The sequence below is a fragment of the Elephas maximus genome, chromosome 4, assembly GCF_024166365.1.
Source record: "Elephas maximus indicus isolate mEleMax1 chromosome 4, mEleMax1 primary haplotype, whole genome shotgun sequence".
Classification (NCBI taxonomy): Eukaryota; Metazoa; Chordata; class Mammalia; order Proboscidea; family Elephantidae; genus Elephas; species Elephas maximus.
In genome coordinates, this window is record NC_064822.1 from 91,981,609 (window position 1) to 92,005,482 (window position 23,874).

The window sequence follows — 23,874 nt, forward strand, 5'->3', positions numbered from 1 at the left end:
CGTCAATGGTGCTGATGGCAGAAGCCATCCATGGATGCTGCATCATGTGATCTTCTGGTGACCCATTGTTGCTGGAGTTGTTAACTGCCATCAAGTCAGCCCTGGACTCATGGTGACCCCATGAACAACAGGATCAGACTGCTGTGATCCAGAGGGTTTTCACTGGCTGATTTTTAGAAATGATTTTTCTTCCTAGTCTGTTTTAGTCTGGAATCTGCTGAAACTTGTTCACCATCATAGCAACACAAAAGCCTCTACTGACAGGTAGTGGCTGCACTTGAGGTGCATTGGCTGGGAATCAAACCCTGCTGTCCCACATGGGGGTCAGGAATTCTACACCTAACCACCACTGGAAGCCCAGTAGCAGGTGTATAGTCTGTAACTCTCCACAGTCAGATTTACAGCAGAGAAGAAACAGAAAACTAAGAATGCTCCAACAGGAGCAGACATGGGTTCATTGTCCCAATCTTTAGGCCTGTGGCTAAAACACTGCTTGCTGCACTTGGGGAATTCTAGTGGAACAGACAGCCCCTGACCAAAAAATCTGCTCCTTACCGCCCTGAATTCCATCACACTTTTTTCTTTATAATGAAGTTGGAATATTGGCTCTCTTTAAAATATTATTAGCTAAGACATTGTTCCATAGTTAACGAACTTTAGGAGAGTATTCATTGATAGCTAAATGCAAAAAAAAAAAAAAAAAATACAGTATTATTCTGATCCTGGTATGGATCCAGGAGGATTGGGGTTAGATTTAAAAATATAAAACTAGAAGAAAACTAATTTAAGACAATCTAAAGTGTTCAAAGATTTTAATAAAGTGTAATAAAATAGGTTCCTTCAAACCCAAACTCAGCTAGTACATTTAGTACTGTAAATGGTTGATACAATAAGCCCAACAGTTCCTTTGTATTTGTCATGTCAAGGCCTACTCTTTGAAACAATACTTGACAGGTGCTTAGTTAGAAGATAAAAGATTCAGACTTATTTTATAGCTGTAAACCAGGTCAACGTGGTTATGCACGTGTACCTTCCTTTCTTGTGAGAATTCCTAAGTGTCAGAACATGGTTGATGTGGGGGAAAATGTTCACTGAATAGATGAATAAATAAATAAATACAAAAAATTAATTTGGTTCTGTTTAAAAAAAAAAAGCGGAATTATGCTTTCAATAGCTTCTTAACTATGATTGGGAAAACTACATTTAAATGTTCAAAATAGATCAGTCTTTGTAATGACTGACTTTTAAAAAAAAAGTTATTTAAGCACTTGAATAATATTATGCATGCGTGGCTTAAAATTAAAATATATATAAAGCAATATATTGCAAATCATTTCTTTTTCATATTCATCCAGTTTCTACCATTTTTTTACTCTAGGTAAATACTATTATTAACCCTGGTGGCACAGTGGTTAAGTGCTTGGCTGCTAGCCGAAAAGGTTCGTGGTTTGAACTCACCAGACGTTCCATGGGAGAAAGATATGGCAGTCTGCTTCTGTAAAGATTACAGCCTTGAAAACCCTATGGGGCAGTTCTACTCTGTCATATAGGGTTGCTATGAGTCCAAATCGACTCAATGGCAGTGGGTTAGTATTAAGTTCTTGTGCATCCTTGCACAGACTTTTTTTGCATATATAAACAAATATGAATAAATATTTCTCCCTCTGGGCTTACACAAGTAGTGACACTGTTCTTCAGTGTGATTTTTCCCTACCTTGGAGATGTTTCTATGTTAGTATGAGAGGTAACTGGCTTGCCATATCTGTGGTATATAGTAGGGTGCTCCTAAAGTGGATAAAGACACCTTTGCCATTCAGTCTCAAATTTAAAAAAAAGAAAAAATTGGTAATTCCTGATAAAATATTAACCCTTCTCTTATACAAATAACTTACCTGTGATGAAATCATAAATGCAAAATATGTGACTTGCTTCAATATGATAGAATTTTGACAGTAAATTTAAAATAGTTCTGGCTTATTTTAAATATGAATTGTGCCATATATTGTTGAATAATTTTTAATTTTTTTGCCAATAGATATAGTAAATGCTAACAAAATATAGCTGCATATACTTACTGATTTAGGGTCAATAGGGTATATGATTGCCTTGTTTTTTCCTCTCATGGTGGTAGATTTATACTTACATACATTCTCACACTTGACCTTGTATGAAAATTTGCTAACTTTTTAATTCAACAAGTATTTATTGATTAACCACCGAACACGCATATGTACTACAAGGGATGCAAGACATATATACAAGATCATTTCTGTCTTCCAGAAATTCAGAGTCCAGTGGCAGACATAAGATGTATACTTATAGAATATTTAAATAAGTAAATGTGACAGACAATGCTTCCATTAACGTATATTATTAGCTCCTTTCCATCCCCATTGCTGTCAGCCTCAGTCAGGCTTTATTTCATCTGATCTAGACAGTCGGCTGTGTTAGGAACCCATCTGGCCTCCCACATTTCACAATCCTCCTCTTCTATCCACTGTACACATAATGTTGCCATATGAGGTAATAGCTCCAGTAGTTTCACTCTCCTGATAAAATAAATATAAATCCCTATGGCTTTAAAGACCCTCCTGATTGTAGTTTACATTTGACATAAAAAAAAAAAAAATTTTTTTTTTTTTTCTAGTTTGTGTTCTCTTTACTCCCTTTTTCATCTCATCTTCCCCACTCCGAGTCTACTTTTTTTTCATGAAAACATTCTACACTGTCTTGATTTATTTCCTTTCCCTCATGCTGTTTTCTCTTCAAGGAATATCAACTCCTCTTTTCAGAATTCTATCATCCTCCCAGGGCAATCTTAGGTAGTATTTTCAAATAATATATAGCCTATACCAAAAATGTGTGTGTGCGTGCAAGTATGCGTGCAAGACTACATTTGTGGAGGTTATCAGGAAAATATTATTTAGTATTATTCACATACTGCTGTATACTATATTTTTATTATGCATTTAACCAAATCTTACCTTTGCAGATTTTTAAGATATAAACTCCATAGTCCTATACAATTTATTTCAGTAATTGGGTTAATAATTAGTTTCATATATCAAAGAAGATCAAATATAAACCAGTATGTTGGTGGGATTATTACTTACTGTGGTAGCACAATGAATATCTTTCCACACCGTGGCTTCCCTGGAGAGATCAGAGACTTCAAACAGATTATCAAGAATCACTTCCCCAATCATGTCATGTCTAGAAAATCTGTCAAAATCATATACACTGAAATGTAATTTTCGGTTGCTTAGTTGATCGTATGCTACAGGAAATTGAAAGGTTTCATCAAATAGAGGATTTAAAGTCTTTCTGTGCACGCGGGTCTGAAATTTCTTTTTCCTATCTGGAAGAAGATACATCTTCACATATGGGTCAGAGGTTCCTGTGAAGTCTTTAGCAGGGAGATCTAAGGCTTTGATAATTTTAACAACTAGAAGTTCATTTTCATAGTTATACTGGAGGGTGAAGTTAAGCTTCCCACAGGTTTTGACATCTTCACTGTTGCCCTCAGAGTCAACTGATTTCTGTTTGTAGAGCTCTGGTTTTATCCTTCCAATGCTGGTTGTAGTTTCTCCTCTTTGTAAAACAGGTTCTGTGCCCATGCTAAAATCAATACTGGAAACCTGCATTTGCCTCGGTAGGTGTCTCCGGAAGGAATTGTGGCTGTACACACACACACATACAAACAAACATCATTTAGGTAGATCATTTTGATGACAGTGTTACACATTTGCATACCAACTCTCCCCCATACCCAGGATAATTAAGATATACAATCAAAGAGCTACTTTTGAAAAAGCAGAAATGCAATATTTAAAGGAAAATTTCTCCAAAACTTATACAAACACCCGAAACATACAACTATAATATTTTTAATGAGTTTTTGGAAATTTGTACTGTCCGTCAAAAGCACATAATAAAATATAATTACAAAAAGACATGATTACAACAAAGTTCAAAATTCCACAAAGTATTATAAATGTTATCAATCATCTGAGTATATCTCAATATAAACATTATGTAGACAAAAGCATTCAGGTGGCTGGTTTCTTTTCATCAAGATTTGGGTCTCATGCATTTTACGTTTCAGTCACTACAGTATTAAAAAATACATAAGTGCACGTATTCCTATGTGGTAATTATTTCTAATACTGGAAATAACTAAATAAATATTTACTTTTAAAAAGAATATATAGTTGTGACAGCCAAAATGAGTACATTTTCCTTTTTTCAACATGGAGTGGGCTTCTGAAGTTCTAAGGATAAATATAGAATTTCAGACATTGGGGCTAACATAATAGAATTTTTAAAATTAAAACTGAGCTTCCTGTGGTCACTGTTACTATTCATCTAGTCAACATTTTTAGAACATTAAATATGTCTGCTTAATGTCTTGTAAATGTGACTTGCGTTAAGATCTACTTCTCTTATATTCCTCCATGATTTCTGGTATGAGCTGTGCCAACCTATGTGTCTCCTCACGGCTTAGTCTTAGATCTTCTAAGACTGATTATCCGTTCCTGAATTATAATTATTAGCTTGAAGCTGATGGTTCCCCAACTATAACTTCTAGTCTCATATTTCTAAATCTCTAAGGAAGATTTATAAGCTGATGTTCTAATTTTGCCTCAAACCCAAACAAAGTCATAATTTTTTCCCTTCTGGTTTCAAACCAGTTCTCTCCCTCCTACAATCTCTGACAATAGTGCTAACACTTTTATTAGTCATTCATGCAGTATGCTTGAATACCTTCCCTTCATTCAGTAAATTTAGTTAATTTTCTAAATCCTATTGATGCTTCCTTTGAAGTATCTCATAAAGTCATCCATTCCACTCCATTGCCATTCAGTCCAGATCGTCATCACCTTATATTTTGTTTTCTCTATTAGCTTTCCACTGGCTTTCTTTCTTCCTGCTTCCTCTTACACTTAATATCTACCCAGTACACTGTCAGGGCACGCACTTCAAAAACTTTTACTTGCTTCTCTTTTCTACTGAATCAGGTTTATACCTTTACACTGCCAGGTAATACTGAGTACATTGTTTAATGAATACTTGATTAACCAATGCACACACAGAGATTGATTTATTTAAGCCAAATAAAAAATTAGTGAACATTTGGAAGTGAGATACCTATGCATGAAAATATTTGAGAAGTAGTTAGAAGTAGCTGTTGAACCTAGGAAGGAGACGAGGCAGAGGCAAAGGGCAGAGGGCAAAGATGAGATTAATGCTAGCTATCGCCTTTTATTATCGCCACATGTAAGGTGGCCATAAGTTGGAGTCAACTCGATGGCAACTAGTTTATCTTCTAGTATCTGAGGACAGTCATGACTATTGCATATTGAAAAATGTCTCATTAAGTTAAAATCTGATTATAATTAGAGGCTTTTTTTAAATTTCTATGTAAAGAAACATAATACTTCATCTCGGGTGACGGAATTAGCTCTGAATTTTAACTACTGAATTTAAGATCCAATATTTCAGTTTCTGTATCCTAGTGAATATATGGATCTCTGGTGGCACAGTGGTTAAGAGCTATGGCTGCTAACCAAAAGGTTGGCAATTCAAATTCACCAGCTGCTCTTTGGAAACCCTATGGGGCAGTTCTACTCTGTCCTATAAGGTCGCTATGAGTCACAATCAACTTGACAGCAATGGGTTTGCTTTTTGCTTTTTGAACAAATACATATATAAAAGTCTTAATTTAAGACCTAATTTAAGACCTGAAATGATCTGTTTCTTCAGATCTATCCCATCTTAATGCATTAGGCATGTAATTAAATGTATTTGACCTTTAATCTATTCCAGATATATATGATCTAGAGGATAAATTAGGGTCAGAAAAAGGCCAGAAAACATTTATGAAACATAAAAATATTAAAAAAAGGAAAAGAGACAGTATATGTTGTTCTGAATTATTAAAGAGGTCAAATATAATCTAGTTTGTATATTCAATGTTCCTAAAGTATTCAGGATATTTTATTAAATAAATAATCTACTACTCCTGTGAAAATCACTTTCACTTATGCACTATGCAATAAGATTTTAAAATATTTCTATTAATTGTTGTGAGCAAAAACACCCAAGAAATTGATTTCTTATAGATAATAGATATATTTCATAATTTCACACCTACTTGTGCTTATTAGTATAATACAAATTTAATCTTATATCCCTACCTTTTAAAAATCAATAATTCCTTCTTTATGCCTCTGAATATAATTGTGCAGCTGTAAAGCCTCTTCTAAGAGGAATCAAAAAGTATAACATTTTTGTCCTAGTAAGCCAGTGCTCTAATTATAGAGTAAATAGTGCAGATTCTAAGTCACAGTTTAGCTAGTCAGTTACGTGAAGCTTTAATTATTACAATGCTACACTATTGCCATGACAACACAGATCTTTTTCTTCTTGGCTTTCCCTCCCCCCACCCCTTTTTTTCCTGTTTTGGAATGACAGCGATAAGTAACTATTTAGACTTAAGCAAATATCCAGTCAAAGTACAGGCCACTTGACTATTACTGATCCCATTCTTACCCTTCAAACTTAAGAGGACACTATCCATGTACCTTTCCAAATAGAGAAGGAAGAACTTTCCCCATCCCACCTGGAACATCTGAAGATGACTCGATATAGTCAATATTATTTAGTGCTACAGGAATTTAATGCACTAAGATGCTGGTTTTCAAATATTTATTGTCAACAGATCTTTCCCTTCAAATAAAATCTAAGTTCAGAAGTTGAATATATATAGAGCCACTCTGGTGGGCAAGTGGGTAGTGTCCTGGAATCTCACTCCAAACCAAACCAATTTTTCCTCTGCTCAGAAGAAAAGTGTGAAGATCACTACGTTGAGACATGGTGGAAAAGTGCTGGACTGGAAGTCCAGCAGCTTGGTCCCAGCTTCCCAAGTAGTAAGGACAACTTTGGGCAAGTCTTTTAACTTGTTTGAGTTTTAATTTCCTGGTCTATAAAGTAGTCTTTTCACAGTTTTTGAGACTATTAAATGAGATATTATAGATAAGATGACTTTGAAAACTATAATTTCTCGTACATATATTAGGTCACTATGGGGCATGTGACAGTCACCACAGGGTCACCGTAAGTTGGAATTGACTCGGGAATCCACTTGACAGCAGTGGGATTGGGTTACAGGAGCCCTGATGCCCAGTGGTTAAGAGCAGTGGCTGCTAAGCAAAAGGCTGCAGTTTGAATCCACCACCTGCTCCTTAGAAACCCTATGGGACAGTTCTACCCTATCCTATAGGGTTGCTATGAGTCAAACTCAACGGCAATGGGTTTGGTTTTTCTATTAGTCATTATTATTAAAACTCAGGACACAAGGAGCTGAAGTGCAAACCCCATAATGAACTCTCTAGTCCTGATAATCTCAAATCTAGGTTTTCTATTTGAAGGCACAAAGTCATTCCTGTGTGACCATGACCAGGACCACTATCCTGGACAACAGGGACCCTCTGACTAAATTGCTTCTCAGCATCTAGCAGTTCTTTTATCCTCCTGTGTATTTGCAGTGGCTTTGTTGCTGTTATTGTTGTTGGGTGTTGTCAAATCAGGTTCAACTCAGAGACCCGTATGACAGAGTAGAACTGCCCTATAGGGTTTTCTTGGCTGTAATCTTTACAGGAGCAGATTGCCAGGTCTCTCTCAGAGCCACTGACCTGGATTATACCTCCTTAGTGGACTTTCTGCTTCTATCTTTGTGCCTCTTCAATGTCTATTCTCAAATCAGCTGACAGAGTAATCCTTGAAAACATAAGTCAGATCATGCCACTCCTCTGCTTTAAAACTCTCCAGTGGCTTCCCATCTTACTTAGGGTAAAAGTCAACCGTGCTCCCCACTACCTCTCCTAGAATGGTAGCACAAACAGTTAAGCACTGACTATGAGCCAAAAGATTGGCAGTTAGAACCCACCTGGAGGTACCTTGAAAGACAGGCCTGGCAATCTGCTTCTGAAAAGTCACAATCTTGAAAACCCCGTGAAGCAGTTTTACTCTGCACACATGGGGTCTCCATGAGTTGGAATTGACTGGACAGTAACTAACATCAACAACATCATGGTGCACCTGACCCAAGCCATGGTTTTTTCAGTCACCTCATATGCATGGGAAAGCTGAAGAAAGACTGAAGAATTAATGCATTTGAATTATGGTATTGGTGAAGAATACTGAATATACCATGGACTGCCAAAAAAACAAACAAGTGTGTCTTGGAAAAAGTACAGCCAGAATGCTCCTTAGAAGTGAGTATGGCATGACTTCATCTCATGTACTTTGGATGTATTATCAGGAGGAACCAGTCCCTGGAGAAGGACATCATGTTTGGTAGAGGGTCAGCAAAAAAGAGGAAGAAACTTAACAAGATGGATTGACACAGTGGCTGCAACAATGGGCTCAGGCATAGAAACAATTGTGAGGATGGCACAGGACTGGGAGGTGTTTCACTTTGTTGTTCACAGGTTCACTGTGAGTCAGAAATGACTAAACTGCACCTAACAATAACGTATCTAGTTCTAAATCCATAGCGCATACATGTCAGCGATTTCTTCCCATGTGCATTTTCCTGCTTTTTTTCATTTTCAATTGTATCTGCTGTTATGTTTCCTAATTGCCTATTTTTTTTTTGTAGGTACTTAGAATCCTCTCTAGCCACCTATATAATTTCTCAATCTCAACAAATTATTTTGCCACTTACACTCATCGCATTTTGACACCATTAATGAATGCACAATCGGTCTTCATACCCATCCCTAGGAGTATACCATCATTAACCTCTTTCTAATATGAACATAATGTTATTTCACCACCTGATGCTGTCTTTAAAGGAGCAAAGGGGAATGGAGAGATCAGTCAATCAGAAGCATTCATTTGATGCTTATTATGCACCTACATAGTGCTGGAAATTAGAAGGATATAAAAGTAGGTCACACATTCTTTGTTCTCCGAGAACTTAGCATCTAGTATGGCAAACAGCTAGAGGCCAATATTAAGACAATAGATAATTGTTAGACTATAACTTTAGATAATAAAATGTGATAGCTTATAACTGACAGGGAAAGTAAACTCTCAGATGCATTTTCCTTAAAGATCTTATAGTAGATAAGAAAGATGTGATCATTATAGACAGGGAGCAGCATGAGTCAAAGCAAACAGGCAGAAGAGAGCTGAAGTCTATAGGAAAGTAATAAAAAGACCAAGTACGCTTCTAGTGAGCAACCATGAAGGATCTGTTTGGATAGATAAGATAAGGTCATGGACTTTATTTATTGCTTTTTTTTTAATTCAAATATTCCCTGAATTCTTATAGTACTTTGTCTAGATCTCAAGAGCAATAGAGAAGTGAATATTACAGATTTTCTGCCTAAGAAAACTTATCATTTAGCAGTAACTATTTATATATATATATATATATATATATATTTTTTATATTAGAAGTGGAAACCCTGGTGGCGTAGTGGTTAAGTGCTACGGCTGCTAACCAAGGGTCGGCAGTTCAAATTCGCCAGGTGCTCCTTGGAAACTCTGTGGGGCAGTTCTACTCTGTCCTATAGGGTCACTATGAGTCAGAATCGATTCAGTGACACTGGGTTTGTTTTTGGTTTTTTTATATTAGAAGTGGAAACCCTGGTGGCGTAGTGGTTAAGAGCTACAGCTGCTAACCAAAAGGCTGGCAGTTCAAATCCACCAAGTGCTCCTTGGAAACCCTGTGCAGCAGTTCTACTCTGTCCTATAGGGTTGCTATGAGTCGAAATCTACTCAACTGCAATGTTTTTTTTTTTTTTTTGTATTAGAAGTTACCATATGTCCCATTTAAATAGTACACATTGAAGGGTATAGGAGTTCAAATAAAAAGAGGGTCTCTTCTGGCTGGAGTGAGACTGGTCTAGGAACTGTTGGTAAAGTTTCTAACTGGTGAAGAAGGAGGAATAGAGCCCTTTACATACTGGAAGCAGGGTAAAGAAAGCTCAGGGATAGGGAAGCACCCACAAAAAGAGGAGTTTCCTAGTTTATTTGAAATGTAGAGTTACATGTTTGGGGGAATATGGGACCAAGTGCTCTAATGGTGGCTCTGCATCATCGGATGATAACAGCCTTGAATGTCAGGCTTTTAAAAGGTTTGAATTAGACTTGGAAAGACTGAAGTGTTACTTAATGTTTTATATAAGGGCTCTTAGATTCTTACTTTACAATTTCAGAGGTTTCCATCTTTATTTACTTATTTTTGACTTCCTGATATTTATTGTGCTTCAAATACTGTATTAGTTTCAAATAGATGTCTTCCTCTAGAGTCCATCCTATATAGAAACTTTCACCAGATTAATTATCCTAAGATATAGTTCTTATCCAAAAAAACTCTTCTGCTGCAAATATTTATGACAGGATAGACTCTGATCATCTTAGCCAGGATTTCAAGGCCTCACAATAATTTAATTCTAGCTGACTTGATCTTCCAGTATTCCTCCACTGAACTCCATTTTCTGAGCAAGGTAGCTTACCTGCTGTTTTCTGAGCAATACTTCCTGTTCTATGAATTTTTATATGTTTCCTAGTTACATAAAATGAATTCCTAGTTTCCTTCAGCCTCAGCTTAATGATCTTTCTCCAGGCCTCAGCTGCTGGAAATAAGTTCTCTAGTCTCTGAATTCCACATTCTCCACCATACATTTGGCACTTACAATTCCTTTTATTAAAGTTGGTATTATATGGCTTATCTCCACATTATTATTGTAAATTTCTTTACAGCTTCTGAGAGTTTGCAGGATGGACGGAGTGTGCAGAATACACTGCCTATACCTGGATGTAAATATCCTTTGAATAATGCTATTAGGTGAACAATGAATCAAGGGTAATACTAGAAGACTAGAAGACAGCTAGTAATAAATACACAAATGCCAAGTGAGTTGTTGCCTGGTAGGCTGGTGAGGTCTAATGTCCAGGTCTTTGAAAAGGGAGATGAGAACTCAGGAAATGTGTCAGCTTCCAGCAATGCAGTTAACTCCTGGACCAATCAGGATGCTATTAAATATAGAGACAAATACAATTTGAAGGGTATGTTGTTTATCATCTACTGTTTGATCCAAATAAAAGGGAGTCCTAACAGCAGACTGGAGGTGTAACATCCCAATAAGGTGAGGAAACCAAGTATTAAAGTTACAGTCATTGTGTGTGTGTGTGTAGGTTTCATTCTGTTACATCATTGTGAGAAGTTGGCCTTTGAGCAGAATAATTTGATTTATAATAATGTACCTTGGTCTCTGTGTCCAAGTGGACTGCAATAAATTCAATAATTTCCTCTTCCTCTCCACATGAATGCAATTTCTGGTAAGATGAAGTAATTCATGTAGATGAGGGTTTTTTTCAGAGCTAGGAGTAATCAGGCTTTCTGCAAAGAATTCATCCCAAAGCCAAAGAGTTTAAAATCATGACCTTAGTCAGTCAGGATACCACATGCAATTCCAGACTCCTAGTTGAGTAAAAGGAGCAGGAAGATGCCCCTGTCCTCTAACTGCCAGACTACCCATCCTCAGCAGATTTTGTAACCGACATCTTCGATTGCAGAAAAACTACATTCCACTGGGTTCAATTAAAACATGTTCTATCAGTCTGGATAAATTTAAATTCCACCTCTTGCCGGTTACATGACTTTAGGCAAATTTTTTAATCTCTCTGGGCTTTGGTTAACTCACATGTAATGGGGGTAATTAATAATATTTCATGCTGGTGGCACAGAATTAGCAGGAGGAGTACCTGGCATAGTGACTAAATTTCAAATGCTAAAAAAAAAAAAAAATACTTTTTCCTCCTTCCCCAGCCAACCATATAAAACAAGGAAAGTCAAAGGCAGACCAAATGACATCAAAGTTCTAGGAAAACTATGAATTTGTATTGCACTTTTCTCTTAGAACATATGAGATATTTACAATCTAATTTTTGTTTTGTAAGATTAAGAGAAAAAAATTTTTTTCTGGTTTATTCTATTTTGCATAATTAGTGAGGGATCCAGAGCTAGCATGTGTCGGATGTGTCTTCATTCTAAGTGTATGTTATTCCCAGAAACCAATTCTGTATTCAAATCCAAGTCTTCGCAATTGTGTTTTTGGTATACATTCTTTCATTCTCCCATAGCTAGGAATAATCAAATAATCAAGAGATAATATTTGGAGAGAGTATTTTGGCTTTTTCTCCTAAAAAACACTTTGGCAAGCAGCAGAGAGAGCTTACCTCAATTTTTCTTCATTAATTGCGTGTCCTGATGTAGGGTCCACTTATCAACTAAAAGAGTTGAGTAATTCTGAATGGTAAGTTTTTCTATATTTATAACTGTCATTAACATTTTTAAAAATGTTTTTCAGATTAATTGAACATTTCCTCTGAATTTCTCAGTATCTTAAGGCTTTGGGGACATCAAATATCATCTATGGCCACAGTTCCCAGGGACGATAGTAATAGTAAGCAAGTAAGCACATGAGATAAGTTTAAAGTGGTTTTCCAATAGTTATAGTGGGACATACATTTTGGGGAAACAAGCAAGTCCCTCCAAAGGTATTTTTACATTTCTGTAACATTTAAAAAAAAGTGGTATATGAGAATATTATTTTCATAGTTACCAGTCATATCCATAATAAAATTAACATCTACTGGATTAGTTTACATAAAAGTCGTGAATAATAAAAATTAAAAATGACTCCAAATGCCACTACTCAGGAAAACTAGCTATAATAATAAATATTAGGCATGCCTTGGTTATAGAATTCAAGTAGCACAAAAAAAATGTAACATGGAAAAGATACTCTCATCCATCCTTCCTTCCAAAATTTCTCACCCCAAAGTTAACAGTTATTAACAGCTTCTTACTTATCCCTGTAGAATATATTTCAGAAAGAAATAGATTTATTTATAGATACAATCCTTTCTTTAACTTACACAAAAAACATGTTGAACATTCTTTCCATCCTAGTAGCAAATATGACTCACATATAGTTTTTTAATTTGATAGCTTTCTAAACCCACAAAAGTATGTCATATCAGAAAGCATAGATGCACCTTACTCAGATTTAGAGCGGTAGGAGGGAAAGATTAGGAAATAAATTAGTTAGCAAGAAACAGCTGTTACCTCCCCATAGTTGATTTTACCCTACTTTAGGGTAAACCGGAAACCCTGGTGGTGTAGTGGTTAAGTGCTACGGCTGCTAACCTAAAGGTCGGCAGTTCAAATCCATGAGGCGCTCCTCGGAAACTCTATGGGGCAGTTCTACTCTGTCCTGTAGGATCGCTATGAGTCGTAATCGACTCAAAGGCAATGGGTTTGGTTTGGTTTGGTTTTGGTTTAGGGTAAACCAGAGAAAAATGGCTACCCCCATCTTGTTCGTTTTAAGAACTGAAGACCATACTTAGTAGAAAGAATGCCTCTTCACAGGAATTTTTTTCCTTTAGACTTAAGACAATTTGAAATACACTACAACAAATTCCTTTCATTCAAACAAGACTTTTCTGATTTTTCCATGCTAAGTTAAAATATATTGTCCTTAAGGAAGTCTTCCTCTTCCTCCCTTAATTGTGTACATTCCTTAGTATTCTCGTGATATTTAGGCTCTCGTAGGACTTATCACACTAGGGCCAGTATAAGATCTTGGTCTATGAAAGTTGAGTAAGTAATGAAATGTATATTTCCCAGCAGTTCCTTATTTATGGTATTAAAAAAAAAAATCAAAAAACAGTTCTCATCAGGTCAATTCCAAGTCATGGGGACACCATGTGTGCAGAATAGAACTGTGTTCTTCTGTGGCGCCTCTGGGTGGGTTTCAGCCACCAGCCTTGTGGTTAACAGGCACTTAACTGTTTGCAGGACTCCTGTATATGGTATAGGTGCTAAATAATGGTAGACTAAACATTCGTCTCTTATTCAGTTGTGACTGTGAACAACTAGATAATTTCTGGTTTTTTTGTGCCTCCATGATAAGCATTGACAAAAGATGCTTTATCAATATTTATTGGCTGAATTGAACTGAATTATAAGATTGCAGGTAGCAGCTAGTCAACCAATGATATTTTAAGGGAAAAAATATATATATATTTTTTATTTTGGTTAATAAATGATGATATTCTGTAGTTTTATTCCGTAGTTACATGATTTTACCGGATCCTCAAATTCTACTAAGCCCCTTTCCTGGTACCCCTCCCTAATTGGCTTCTTTGTCCTCAATTTCTCTCTCCAGCTACATATTCTGCCCTACTCACTTCCTTCCTACCATTTCCCTCTTTTTCAGTTATCCATTTTGATGTCTTTCCCATTTCTCCTGTTTCTTTTCTCCCTTCCCATCCCAGTTTTTCTCCGTTATGAAATCACACCACACACACATAATTTTATGTGTTTGATGTTTCCTTACCGGGATGAAGATGTAGGCTCAGTGGTTTGTCTTTGCACACGTGCATGTTTAATCAGATGTTCTTTTAAAGCAGTCTGGACTTCTGCTGGGATATCAGGGGAAGTGTGGCTGATTTTTATTGAGGGTTCAATAACTGTTAGTGCCGGCTTTCCATTTTCTTTAACCTCTTTTTTCTCTTCAGTCTCAAAAACTTCAGTAGGAGCACTCGAAATGCTCTGTGGAAGGGCACTAACATTGGAAGTTACAGGTTTGCTTTTCCAACAAGGCCAGCACAACTTCCAGAAGACGAAGAGTGAGACAACCAACAAGGCCAGGCCACAGAAGCTGACAATGACTGCTAACAGGCTGACCGAAATATCTGGAAAAAAATGACAATGCGAAGAAATATTAATTCATCGATATTATACATAAAAGGGCAGAAATGGTAAGGTAATTTTACATTTTGATTATTATTAATAGTTCCCTGATTTATAGTTTCTAAAAAGAACTTTCAAATTGTCTTTGCAGGTAAGAAATAGTAATAACTATGTCTAGAAATTCTCAAAGGAGATATGTGAAAAATTCCAGCCCAGGAATAGTTTCCAACTGTACACAGGAAAAGCATGAGATATACATATAATTCCCAAGAATGCTACAAGAGGTCCAAGATTTTGCAAAATGAAGATTGGCAACCTGCCACGAAGCCATAAAGTTTAAGAAACTCTGAAAACGCACACAATAGAAAATGCTTCTGTTTGCTCCATATTTGATCTAAAGATGCAAATTTCTCATTAACTAAGCAGGGAATCATGTTAAATATAAACTGCTTTCTGTAATCTAAGTGAGAATAATAGTGCTAATAGAGGACAGATATACTATTAGCTACATTTTCAAACTTCACAGGCTCTTTCTTATAATCTTGCATGGTCCTACTTTAAGTCCTAAATTAATGATTTGCTATCTAGCTTTCTTTAAAAGATTATTTTAAAATAATTACAAAATGAATATATGCTTGTTGTGTAAAATGATCTAACAAAATATGCTAAAAATGTTAATAAGACTGAGTAAATAAATAAATGGAAGAGACAAATCTTCCATGCAGAAGAATTCCAAACAATTTATGTAGGTGCTTCACCATCTGGAATGGGAAATGTAACTCTCCACTCCTCAGGTTTGGGCTGTACATAGTGAATTCCTTCCAAAGAATACTATATGGAAAGTGCGAAAGAAGAGTGGCTTTACAGTGGATAAACCTACCAAACACTATCTCAGCAAGGTGATCAAGGTCAACATCAACAGTGATAAGCCATGTTGATAGTATGTATCCTTGCTGTGATGTGATAAAAATGGTACTTTACCTCTGAGGTCTTCCTCACAAAAACCCATAGCACAAATATAATCATGAGAAAAACATCATAAAAATATCAATAGAAGGGCATCCTACAATATACCTGACCAGTGCTCCTCAAAACTGTAAGGCCAGCATAAACAAGGAAAAGTCTTGAGACCTGTCACAGTCAAGAGGAGCCTGAGGACCATCTAGAATACTCCACTGTTCTCACTCCTTCATGAGCAAGGAAGAATGAAGAAAACTAAAGATACAAGGGAAAGATTAGTCCAAAGGACTAATGGACCACATCTACCACAGCCTCCATCAGACTGAGTCCAGTACAACTAGATGGTGCCTGGCTACCACCACTGACTGCTCTGACAGAGATCACAATAGAGGGTCCTGAACAGAGCTGGATAAAAATGTAGAACAAAATGATTCTAAGTCAAAAAGAAAGACCAGATCTGCTGGCCTGACAGACACTGGAGAAACTCGGAGAGTATGGCCCCTGGACACCCTTTCAGCTCAGTAATGCAGTCACTCCTGAGGTTCACCCTTCAGCCAAAGATTGGACAGGCTCATAAAACAAAACGAGACTAAAGGGACACACCAGCCCAGGGGCAAGGACTAGAAGGCTGGAAGGAACAGGAAATAGGGAACCCAAGGTTGAGAAAGGAGAGTGCTGACATGTTGTGGGGCTGTTAACCAATGTCATATAACAATATGTGTACTAACTGTTTAATGAGAAACTAGTTTGTTCCGTAAACCTTCATCTAAAGTAAAATAAAAAAAAAAAAAAGAGGAGCCTGAGGAGACATGACAACTAAATGTAATGTGGTATCTTGAACAGAAAAAGGACATTAGGTAAAAAGTAAGGAAATCTGAATAAAGTATGAACTTTAGCTAATCATAATGTATCTACACTGGTTCATTAATTTTAACAAATATACCATGATGTTAATAATAGCGGAAATTGGCTGAGGGATATATGCGAAATCTCTGTACTATCTTCTCACTTGTTCTGTAAATTTAAAACTATTCTCAAATATAAAGCGTATTTTTAAAGTTCATAACATCTCCCCACCCACTTCCATTTTCACACTTTGAAGATAACCAATGTTCAAGGAGCACTGGCGCACAACAGCTAAGTGCTTGGCTGCTAACTGAAAGGTTGACTGTCCAAATCCACCCAGCTGCTCCACAGGAGAAAAACCTGGTGATCTGCCCCCATAAAGATTATAGCCTAGAAAACTCTATGGGCCAGTTCTACTCTGTCACATGGGGTCACTATAAATCAGAATCGACTCAATGGCACCCAACAACAAGACAAGCAGTGTTAGCAATCTAATGTTATAGCATTCTTAAAGTTTTGAAGACCAACTATACATTACATTTATCATCTACCATCTATTTCCAGATTTTTTCATCACCCTTAAGAGGAGTTTACTGCCCCCTAAACAATGATTCCCTCTTTTCCTTGCCCTCCCAGCCCTAGTAACACTAATAAACTTTGGCCTCTATATGTTTGCCTATTTTAGATACTTCATATAAGTGGGGTCATACAATATTTCTTCTTTTGTGACTGACTTATTTCAATCAGCATAATGGTTTCAGGACTCATCCATGTTGTAGCATGTAGTAGGACTTCATTTATCTTTTTGGCAGAGTAATATTCCATTATATGTATGTATTGCATTTCATTTTTCCATTCATCTATGGATGGACATTTATATTTTTTCCACCTTTTGGCTATTGTGAATAGTGCTGCAATGAACATTGGTATACATGTATCTGTGTTCCTGCTTTTAATTATTTTGGGTATATACCTGGGAGTGGAATTGCTAGATCATACGGTAAATCTATGTTTAACTTTTTGAGGAAGTGGCAACCTATTTTTCATAGCAGCTGTACTTTTTTACAATCTCACCAGATATGGATGAGGATTCCAATTTCTCCACATTCTCACCAACACCTGTTTTTCTCCTCCCTCCCTTTTTTTATCATAACCATCTTAGTGGGGGTGAAGTGATATCTCATTGTGGTTTTGATTTGCATTTCCCCAACGCTAATGACGCTGAGAATCTTTTCATGTGCATGTTGATCATTTGTATTTCTTCTTTGGTGAACTGTCTATTCAAGTCCTTTGCCCATTTTTTTTTTTTTTTGATTGGGCAGTTTGTCTTTTTGTTATTAAGTTGTAGGCATTCTTTATATATATTCTGGATATTAAACCCTTACAGTTGTTGTTGGTAGGTGCCATCAAGTCAGTTCCCACTCATAGCAACCCTATAGGACAGAGCAGAACTGCCCCAATAGGGTTTCCAAGGAGTGGCTGGTGGATTTGAACTGCCAACCTTTTGGTTAGCAGCCGAGCTCTTAACCACTACCACAGCAGGGCTATAGAGTTCTCCCCAATTGTTCTCCCCAATTGTTTTCAATTCTATAAGCTGTCTCTTGACTTTCTTGGTAAAGCCCTTTGATGAAAAAATGTTTTAATTTTGATGAAGTTCCATTTATCAATTTTGTTGCTTGTGCTTTTGATATCATATATAAGAATCCATTGTCAAATACCAACACTGAAAGCATTATGCCTGTGTTTTATTCTAACAGTTTTATGGTTTGAGTTCTTCATTTAGGTCCTTGATCCATTTTGAGTTGATTTTCTTATACGGTGTGAGGTAAGGGTTCAGCTTTATTTTTTTGTATGTGGAAATTCAGTTGTCCAAGCATCATTTATTAAAGAGACTATTCACTCCCCATTGAATGAACTTAGAGCTTTTGTCAAAAATCAGTTCCATAGATGACAGATATTCAGTTTTTTTCTGGACTCTCAATTCTGTCCCAGTGGTCTATATATATGTCTATCATCATACCAGTACCAGACTGTTTTGATTACTGTAGCTTTATAGTATGTTTTGAGATTGGGAAATGGGAGTCATCCTACTTGGTTCTTTTTCAAGATTACTTTGGCTGATTGAGGCCTATCTTAGGCTAGGTTCCCTAGAGGAGCAAAACCAATGAAGTGTATATATAAATATATATAGAGAGAGATTTATTTCAAGGAAATAGCTCATGGAATTGTGGAGGCTGCCAAGTCCCAAATCCATGGGTCAGTATGGAGGCTTCCCCTGAGTAATGTGGTTACAGGGGCTGATAAACCCAAAATCTGCAGGTCAGACAGCAGGCTGCTAGCTCATGGGGTACGAGAGCTGGTGAGTCCAAAACCTGCAGGTCAGGCAACAGGCTGAAGGCTTCTCATGTCCAAAGACAGGAGGTCAGATGAGATGAATACAAGCATTGAGAGAGAGGTTTGCCAGAACATACGTTGATCTCATTGATGCAGGCCACACTCCAAGGAAACTCCTCTTCAAACTGATTGGCTAAAAAAGAAAAACTACTCACCTCAAAACACAAAATAAGAAATGATTGCATACTGTCTGCCAAACCACTGAGAATCATAGCCTAGTCAAGTTAACACATAACATTAACCCTCACAAGGCCCCTTGCCATTTCATATAAATTTGAGGATTGCTTTTCCCATTTCTGCAAAGAAAGCTGTTAGAATTTTGATGGGGATCGTGTTGAATATATGGATTGCTTTGAGTAATATTGATCTCAACAATATTGCCTTGCAGTCCATGTATACAGAATCTCCTTTCATTTATTTAAGCATTCTTTAATTTTTTCAGCAATGTTTTATAGTTTTTGGTGTACAAGTCTGTCATTTCTTTGATTATACTTATTCCTAGTTATTTTCTTTTAGATGCTGTTATGAATAAAATTGTTTCCTTACTTTTCTTTTCAAAATAATCATTGCTGATGTATAGAAACTCAACTGATTTTCGTGTGTTCACCTTGTATCCTGCCACTTTGCTGAATTTGTTAGCTCTGGTAGCTTTCTTGTGGATTCTTCGGGGTTCTCTATACATAGGATCATGTCATCTGTGAAAAGGATATTTTTATTTCTTCCTTCCTGATTTAATAGTTTTTATTTCTTTTTCTTGCTATTTGCTCTGGCTAGGACTTCCAGTACAATACTGGATATCAGTGGTAAGAGCAGGCATCTGTATCTTGTTCTGGATCTTAAGGGGAAAAGCTTTCAGTTTTTCACCATTGAGTATGACGTTAGCTGTGGGTTTTTCATAAATGTCCTTTATTATTCTGAGGAATTTCTCTCATATTCCTAGTTTTTTTTTTTTTTTTTTTCCATGAAAGGGTGTTGGGTTTTATAAAATGCATCTATGGAAATGATCATACGGTTCTTTTCCTTTATTCTATTAATGTGGTATATTACATCGATTGATTTTTCTACTGTTGAACCACTCTTGCATTCCTGGGGTAGATCTCACTTGTTCATGGTGTATAATCCTTTTAATATGCTTTTGGATTTGGTTTGCTAGTATTCTTCTGAGGATTTTTGCATTTATATTCATAAGGGGTATTGGCCTACAGATTTCTTTCCTTGTGGTGTCTTTGCCTAGCTTTGGTATCAAAGTAATGCTGTTGTTGTTGTTGTTAGGCCTTCCTCTTTTTCATTGGCCCTCTACCTTACCAAGCATGATGTCCTTTTCCAGGGACTGATTCTTTCTGATAACATATCCAAAGTATGTAAGATGTAGTCTTGCCATCTTTGCTTCTAACAAGCATCCTGGCTGTACTTTTAAGACAGATTTGTTCGTTCTTTTGGCAGTCCATGGTATATTTAATATTCTTCGCCAACACCAAACTCAAAGGCGTCAGTTCTTCCTCAGTCTTCCTTATTCATTGCCCAGCTTTCGCATACATATGAGCATTGAAAACACCATGTTTTCAGTACCTTAATCTTCAAAGTGACATCTTTGCTTACTAACACTTGAAAGTAATGCTAGTTTCATAAAATGAAATAGGAAGTGTTCCCTCCTCTTTTATTTTTTGAAAGCGTCACTTCTTCTATAAATGTTTGGTTGAATTCCCCAGTCAAGCCAACTGCTCCAACAATGGTTTTCTTTTTGGGGAAGGTTTTTGATTACCGATTCAATCTCTTCTCCTCTTGTTATGGATTTGAGGCAGCTTGGTAGTTTATGTTTTTCTAGGAATTTGCCCATTTCATATAGATTATCTAATTCTTGGCATACAGTTGTATATAGTATTCTCTTTTGACCCTTTTTATTTCTGTAGTGTTGGCTGTAATGTCCCCAGTTTCATTCTTAATTTTAAATATTTGCATCTTCTTTTTTCCTTTGTCAGTCTAGTTAGGGGCTTGTCATTTTATTGACTCATTCTCTGAGGCAGCATTACCAAATAAAAACCAAACCCAGTGTTGCTGAATTGATTCCGACTCATAGTGACCCTATAGGACAGAGTAGAACTGCCCCATAGAGTTTCCAAGGAGAGCCTGGCAGATTCAAACTGCTGACCCTTTGGTTAGCAGCTGTAGCATTTAACCACTACACCACCAGGGTTTCCGAGGTTAGCATTAGTTACTGTATATTTCTTTCTTCAAGGTGCTTTATTTTTTAATCAATAATACTTGAGGTCTAGTTTCATTGCCACATAGCATTCCGTAATAATTATGATGAGTATTTAGATTGTCTGATTTTTTGTTATTATAACTACAAAGAGTATCCAGTACCTTTTGCCTTTTCATATTTGTGAGTGTTTCTCTAAGGTAAATATCTAGAAATGGAACTTCTGGGTCATAGCTTATACACATACTTAAAATACACATACTTAGGTTTACTATATATTACCAAAATTAACCCCAGAGTTGCTGTAAGAAAATAGTACATGAATTTACTAATTCCCACAATATCAGAGAAATATTGTTGTACTTTAATTTTTGCTGATATGCTGGGGAAAATGATACCTTGTTTTAGTTAACATGTCCCTGATTGGTAAGATAAAATGGTTTCATTCAAAGCCCCGTTTTGTCGCTAGTGGAGATCCAAGCAAAAATGGAAATAATTCCAGTTTTTACTGCTACTTAATTATAAGAATGCAAATTAATTTTGACATGCTATGATATGATATATATATATATTTTTTTATGATATATAGGCATCAATATTTTCCAGTTGCTTCCTAAAGCAATTATTAACTATGCTTCCCATTTCCATTCCATTGGTGATGGAGTGTGTGACATTTTTATATTTTGCAGCTTATTTATTTTATTACCTTCTATTATTTATTAGCACCATAATGTCAGGAAAAGAGAAAACATGTAAATGTGCTTACTGATTATCAACTATGGTTTACAAATATTACAGTTAGGGCTTTATAATCTTCATGTATTTTTAGAGCCAGTAATCAAATGCATTAATATATCTGGTAATGAAATATATGAATTAGTCATACTAAGTGGGGTAATTGAAGACTGTAAGTAGCTTCATGCCAATTCAGGCAAGGTATTGATGCCAAATTGCCAAAATTACAAAATAATGTCCCTTTTCAGAGGTTTTGGTATTTCATCAATGTGGATAAAGTATTGTGGATCTGCACTTATTTTGCTTATGCAAATACCTCCTACCAGTACTCGCACTCCCTGATCCTTTGCATTTTTGTTTTTAATGTCTAGTATGAGTCAGAATTGACTCGACCGCAGTGGGTTTGGTTTTTTTTTAGTTTATATATTACATACTTAAAAAGGGTTTGCACAGCTACTGAATAAATATTTGGGGAGTTATTTGAAAAAGTCCTCAAATGTCTTTGGGTTTTAAGATTCTTGGATGACTAAAATTTGGGTGATTTGGAGGGAATATACAGAAATCTTTCTATTAGGAAGACAGTATAACATAGTTTGTATTTTACAACCATTTAGACTTGGGTTCAAATGTCAACTCCAACACTGGTTGATTTTGGCAAATTGTTTAGACTTTATGAGCCTCAGTAAAATTAGAGTTTTGTTGTTGTTCATTGCTGTAGAATCAATTTTGCCTCATGGAAATCCCATGTGTGCAGAGAACTGCTCCGTAGGGTTTTCAGTGCTGTGACCTTTTGGTAGCTAGGACTATCTTCCAAAGCACCTCTGAGTGGGTTTGAACTACCAACCTTAAGTAAAGTGCTTAAGTGTTTGTGCCATCCAGTGACTCCAAAATAGGAGTAATTATATTTATTTCAAACATATGTTTGAGGTTTAAATAAGGAAATGTATGTAAAGCATTTAGCATCATAAATTACATAATAAGTGCTCAGCAATGGAATGGTATCATTATCAACTATTTGTCTTTAAACAAGAGTGCCTAGAAGAAAAGAAGTATGGAATTGAATGGTGATCCACAGGGTAGTAAAAAGAGGAGAAACTCATCTTCTGATGATATTTGGCACTGAGAGAAGTGAATTTGTTTATCATGGAGCTCAACATATCGAAGTAGACTTCAGTGTCTCAGGTGACTAGTAATTTACACTCTATATTCTTACCCATTTGTGTTCAGAACAACTGACAGACACAATGATCAGACAGGTAGCAATTAAACTACTAGGGAATATCAGGTTAGGTCTATCAGAAAATGGATTTGCTGATATATCACCCTGAATTAATTATATTTACCCATACAGTCACAGCCTTGGCTGGACAGCCATGGGTCTTCCTTATAGAGACATCTCTGTAGAACTTACAGCATGGAGGAGCAGAGAATGTTTGTTACCTGAAGATATCAAGCATATGTCTCAAAGATGGGGGAATCAGATAAGTTACTTCTCAGGGAAAGGGAGTGGGGCAAGCTTTTATAATTATTCCTGTTGTGTAGCTCCCACCTGAAAACATAAAAAAAAAAAAAAAAAAAGAAAAGAAAACATAAAGCAAGGAAGAAAGTGGTTTCTCCTTAACAGCTAAAATTTGGGCAAAATTTGAATTAGGAATGGGTGGGAAATGTGTTGAGTCAGATGTGTTTGGCAACACTGCCAACATTCCACATCCTTGCACAGCTATCTGTCTTTAGGACACAGCACAAATGGCCTTTATGTCTTTTACATCTTTTATAGATTCTATTATGAAAAAAAATTTGAATCATTAACACTTTTGATACAGCACTCTTAATGTGTGGAAACAAGGGCATCACCAATTCTGAATCAAAAACCCATTCAGAAGAGTCAACAACAATTATATATATACATATATATGTATATGTAACAAAACACTATGTAAACCTATGTAAACAACAAAACACT

At 36.2% G+C, this 23,874-nt stretch overlaps 1 protein-coding gene across 1 annotated transcript in view; it reads right to left on the reverse strand.

Moving 5' to 3' along the window:
* SYT10 (synaptotagmin 10) overlaps positions 1-23,874 on the reverse strand; it is a 55,212-nt gene that overhangs the window by 22,509 nt on the left and 8,829 nt on the right. Inside the window, exons 2-3 of the mRNA XM_049882810.1 lie at positions 14,421-14,778; positions 3,114-3,678 (exon numbers count right to left, since the gene is read on the reverse strand). Of these exons, the coding sequence (XP_049738767.1) occupies positions 3,114-3,678; positions 14,421-14,778 (923 nt within the window). The remainder of the gene's footprint in view (positions 1-3,113; positions 3,679-14,420; positions 14,779-23,874) is intronic.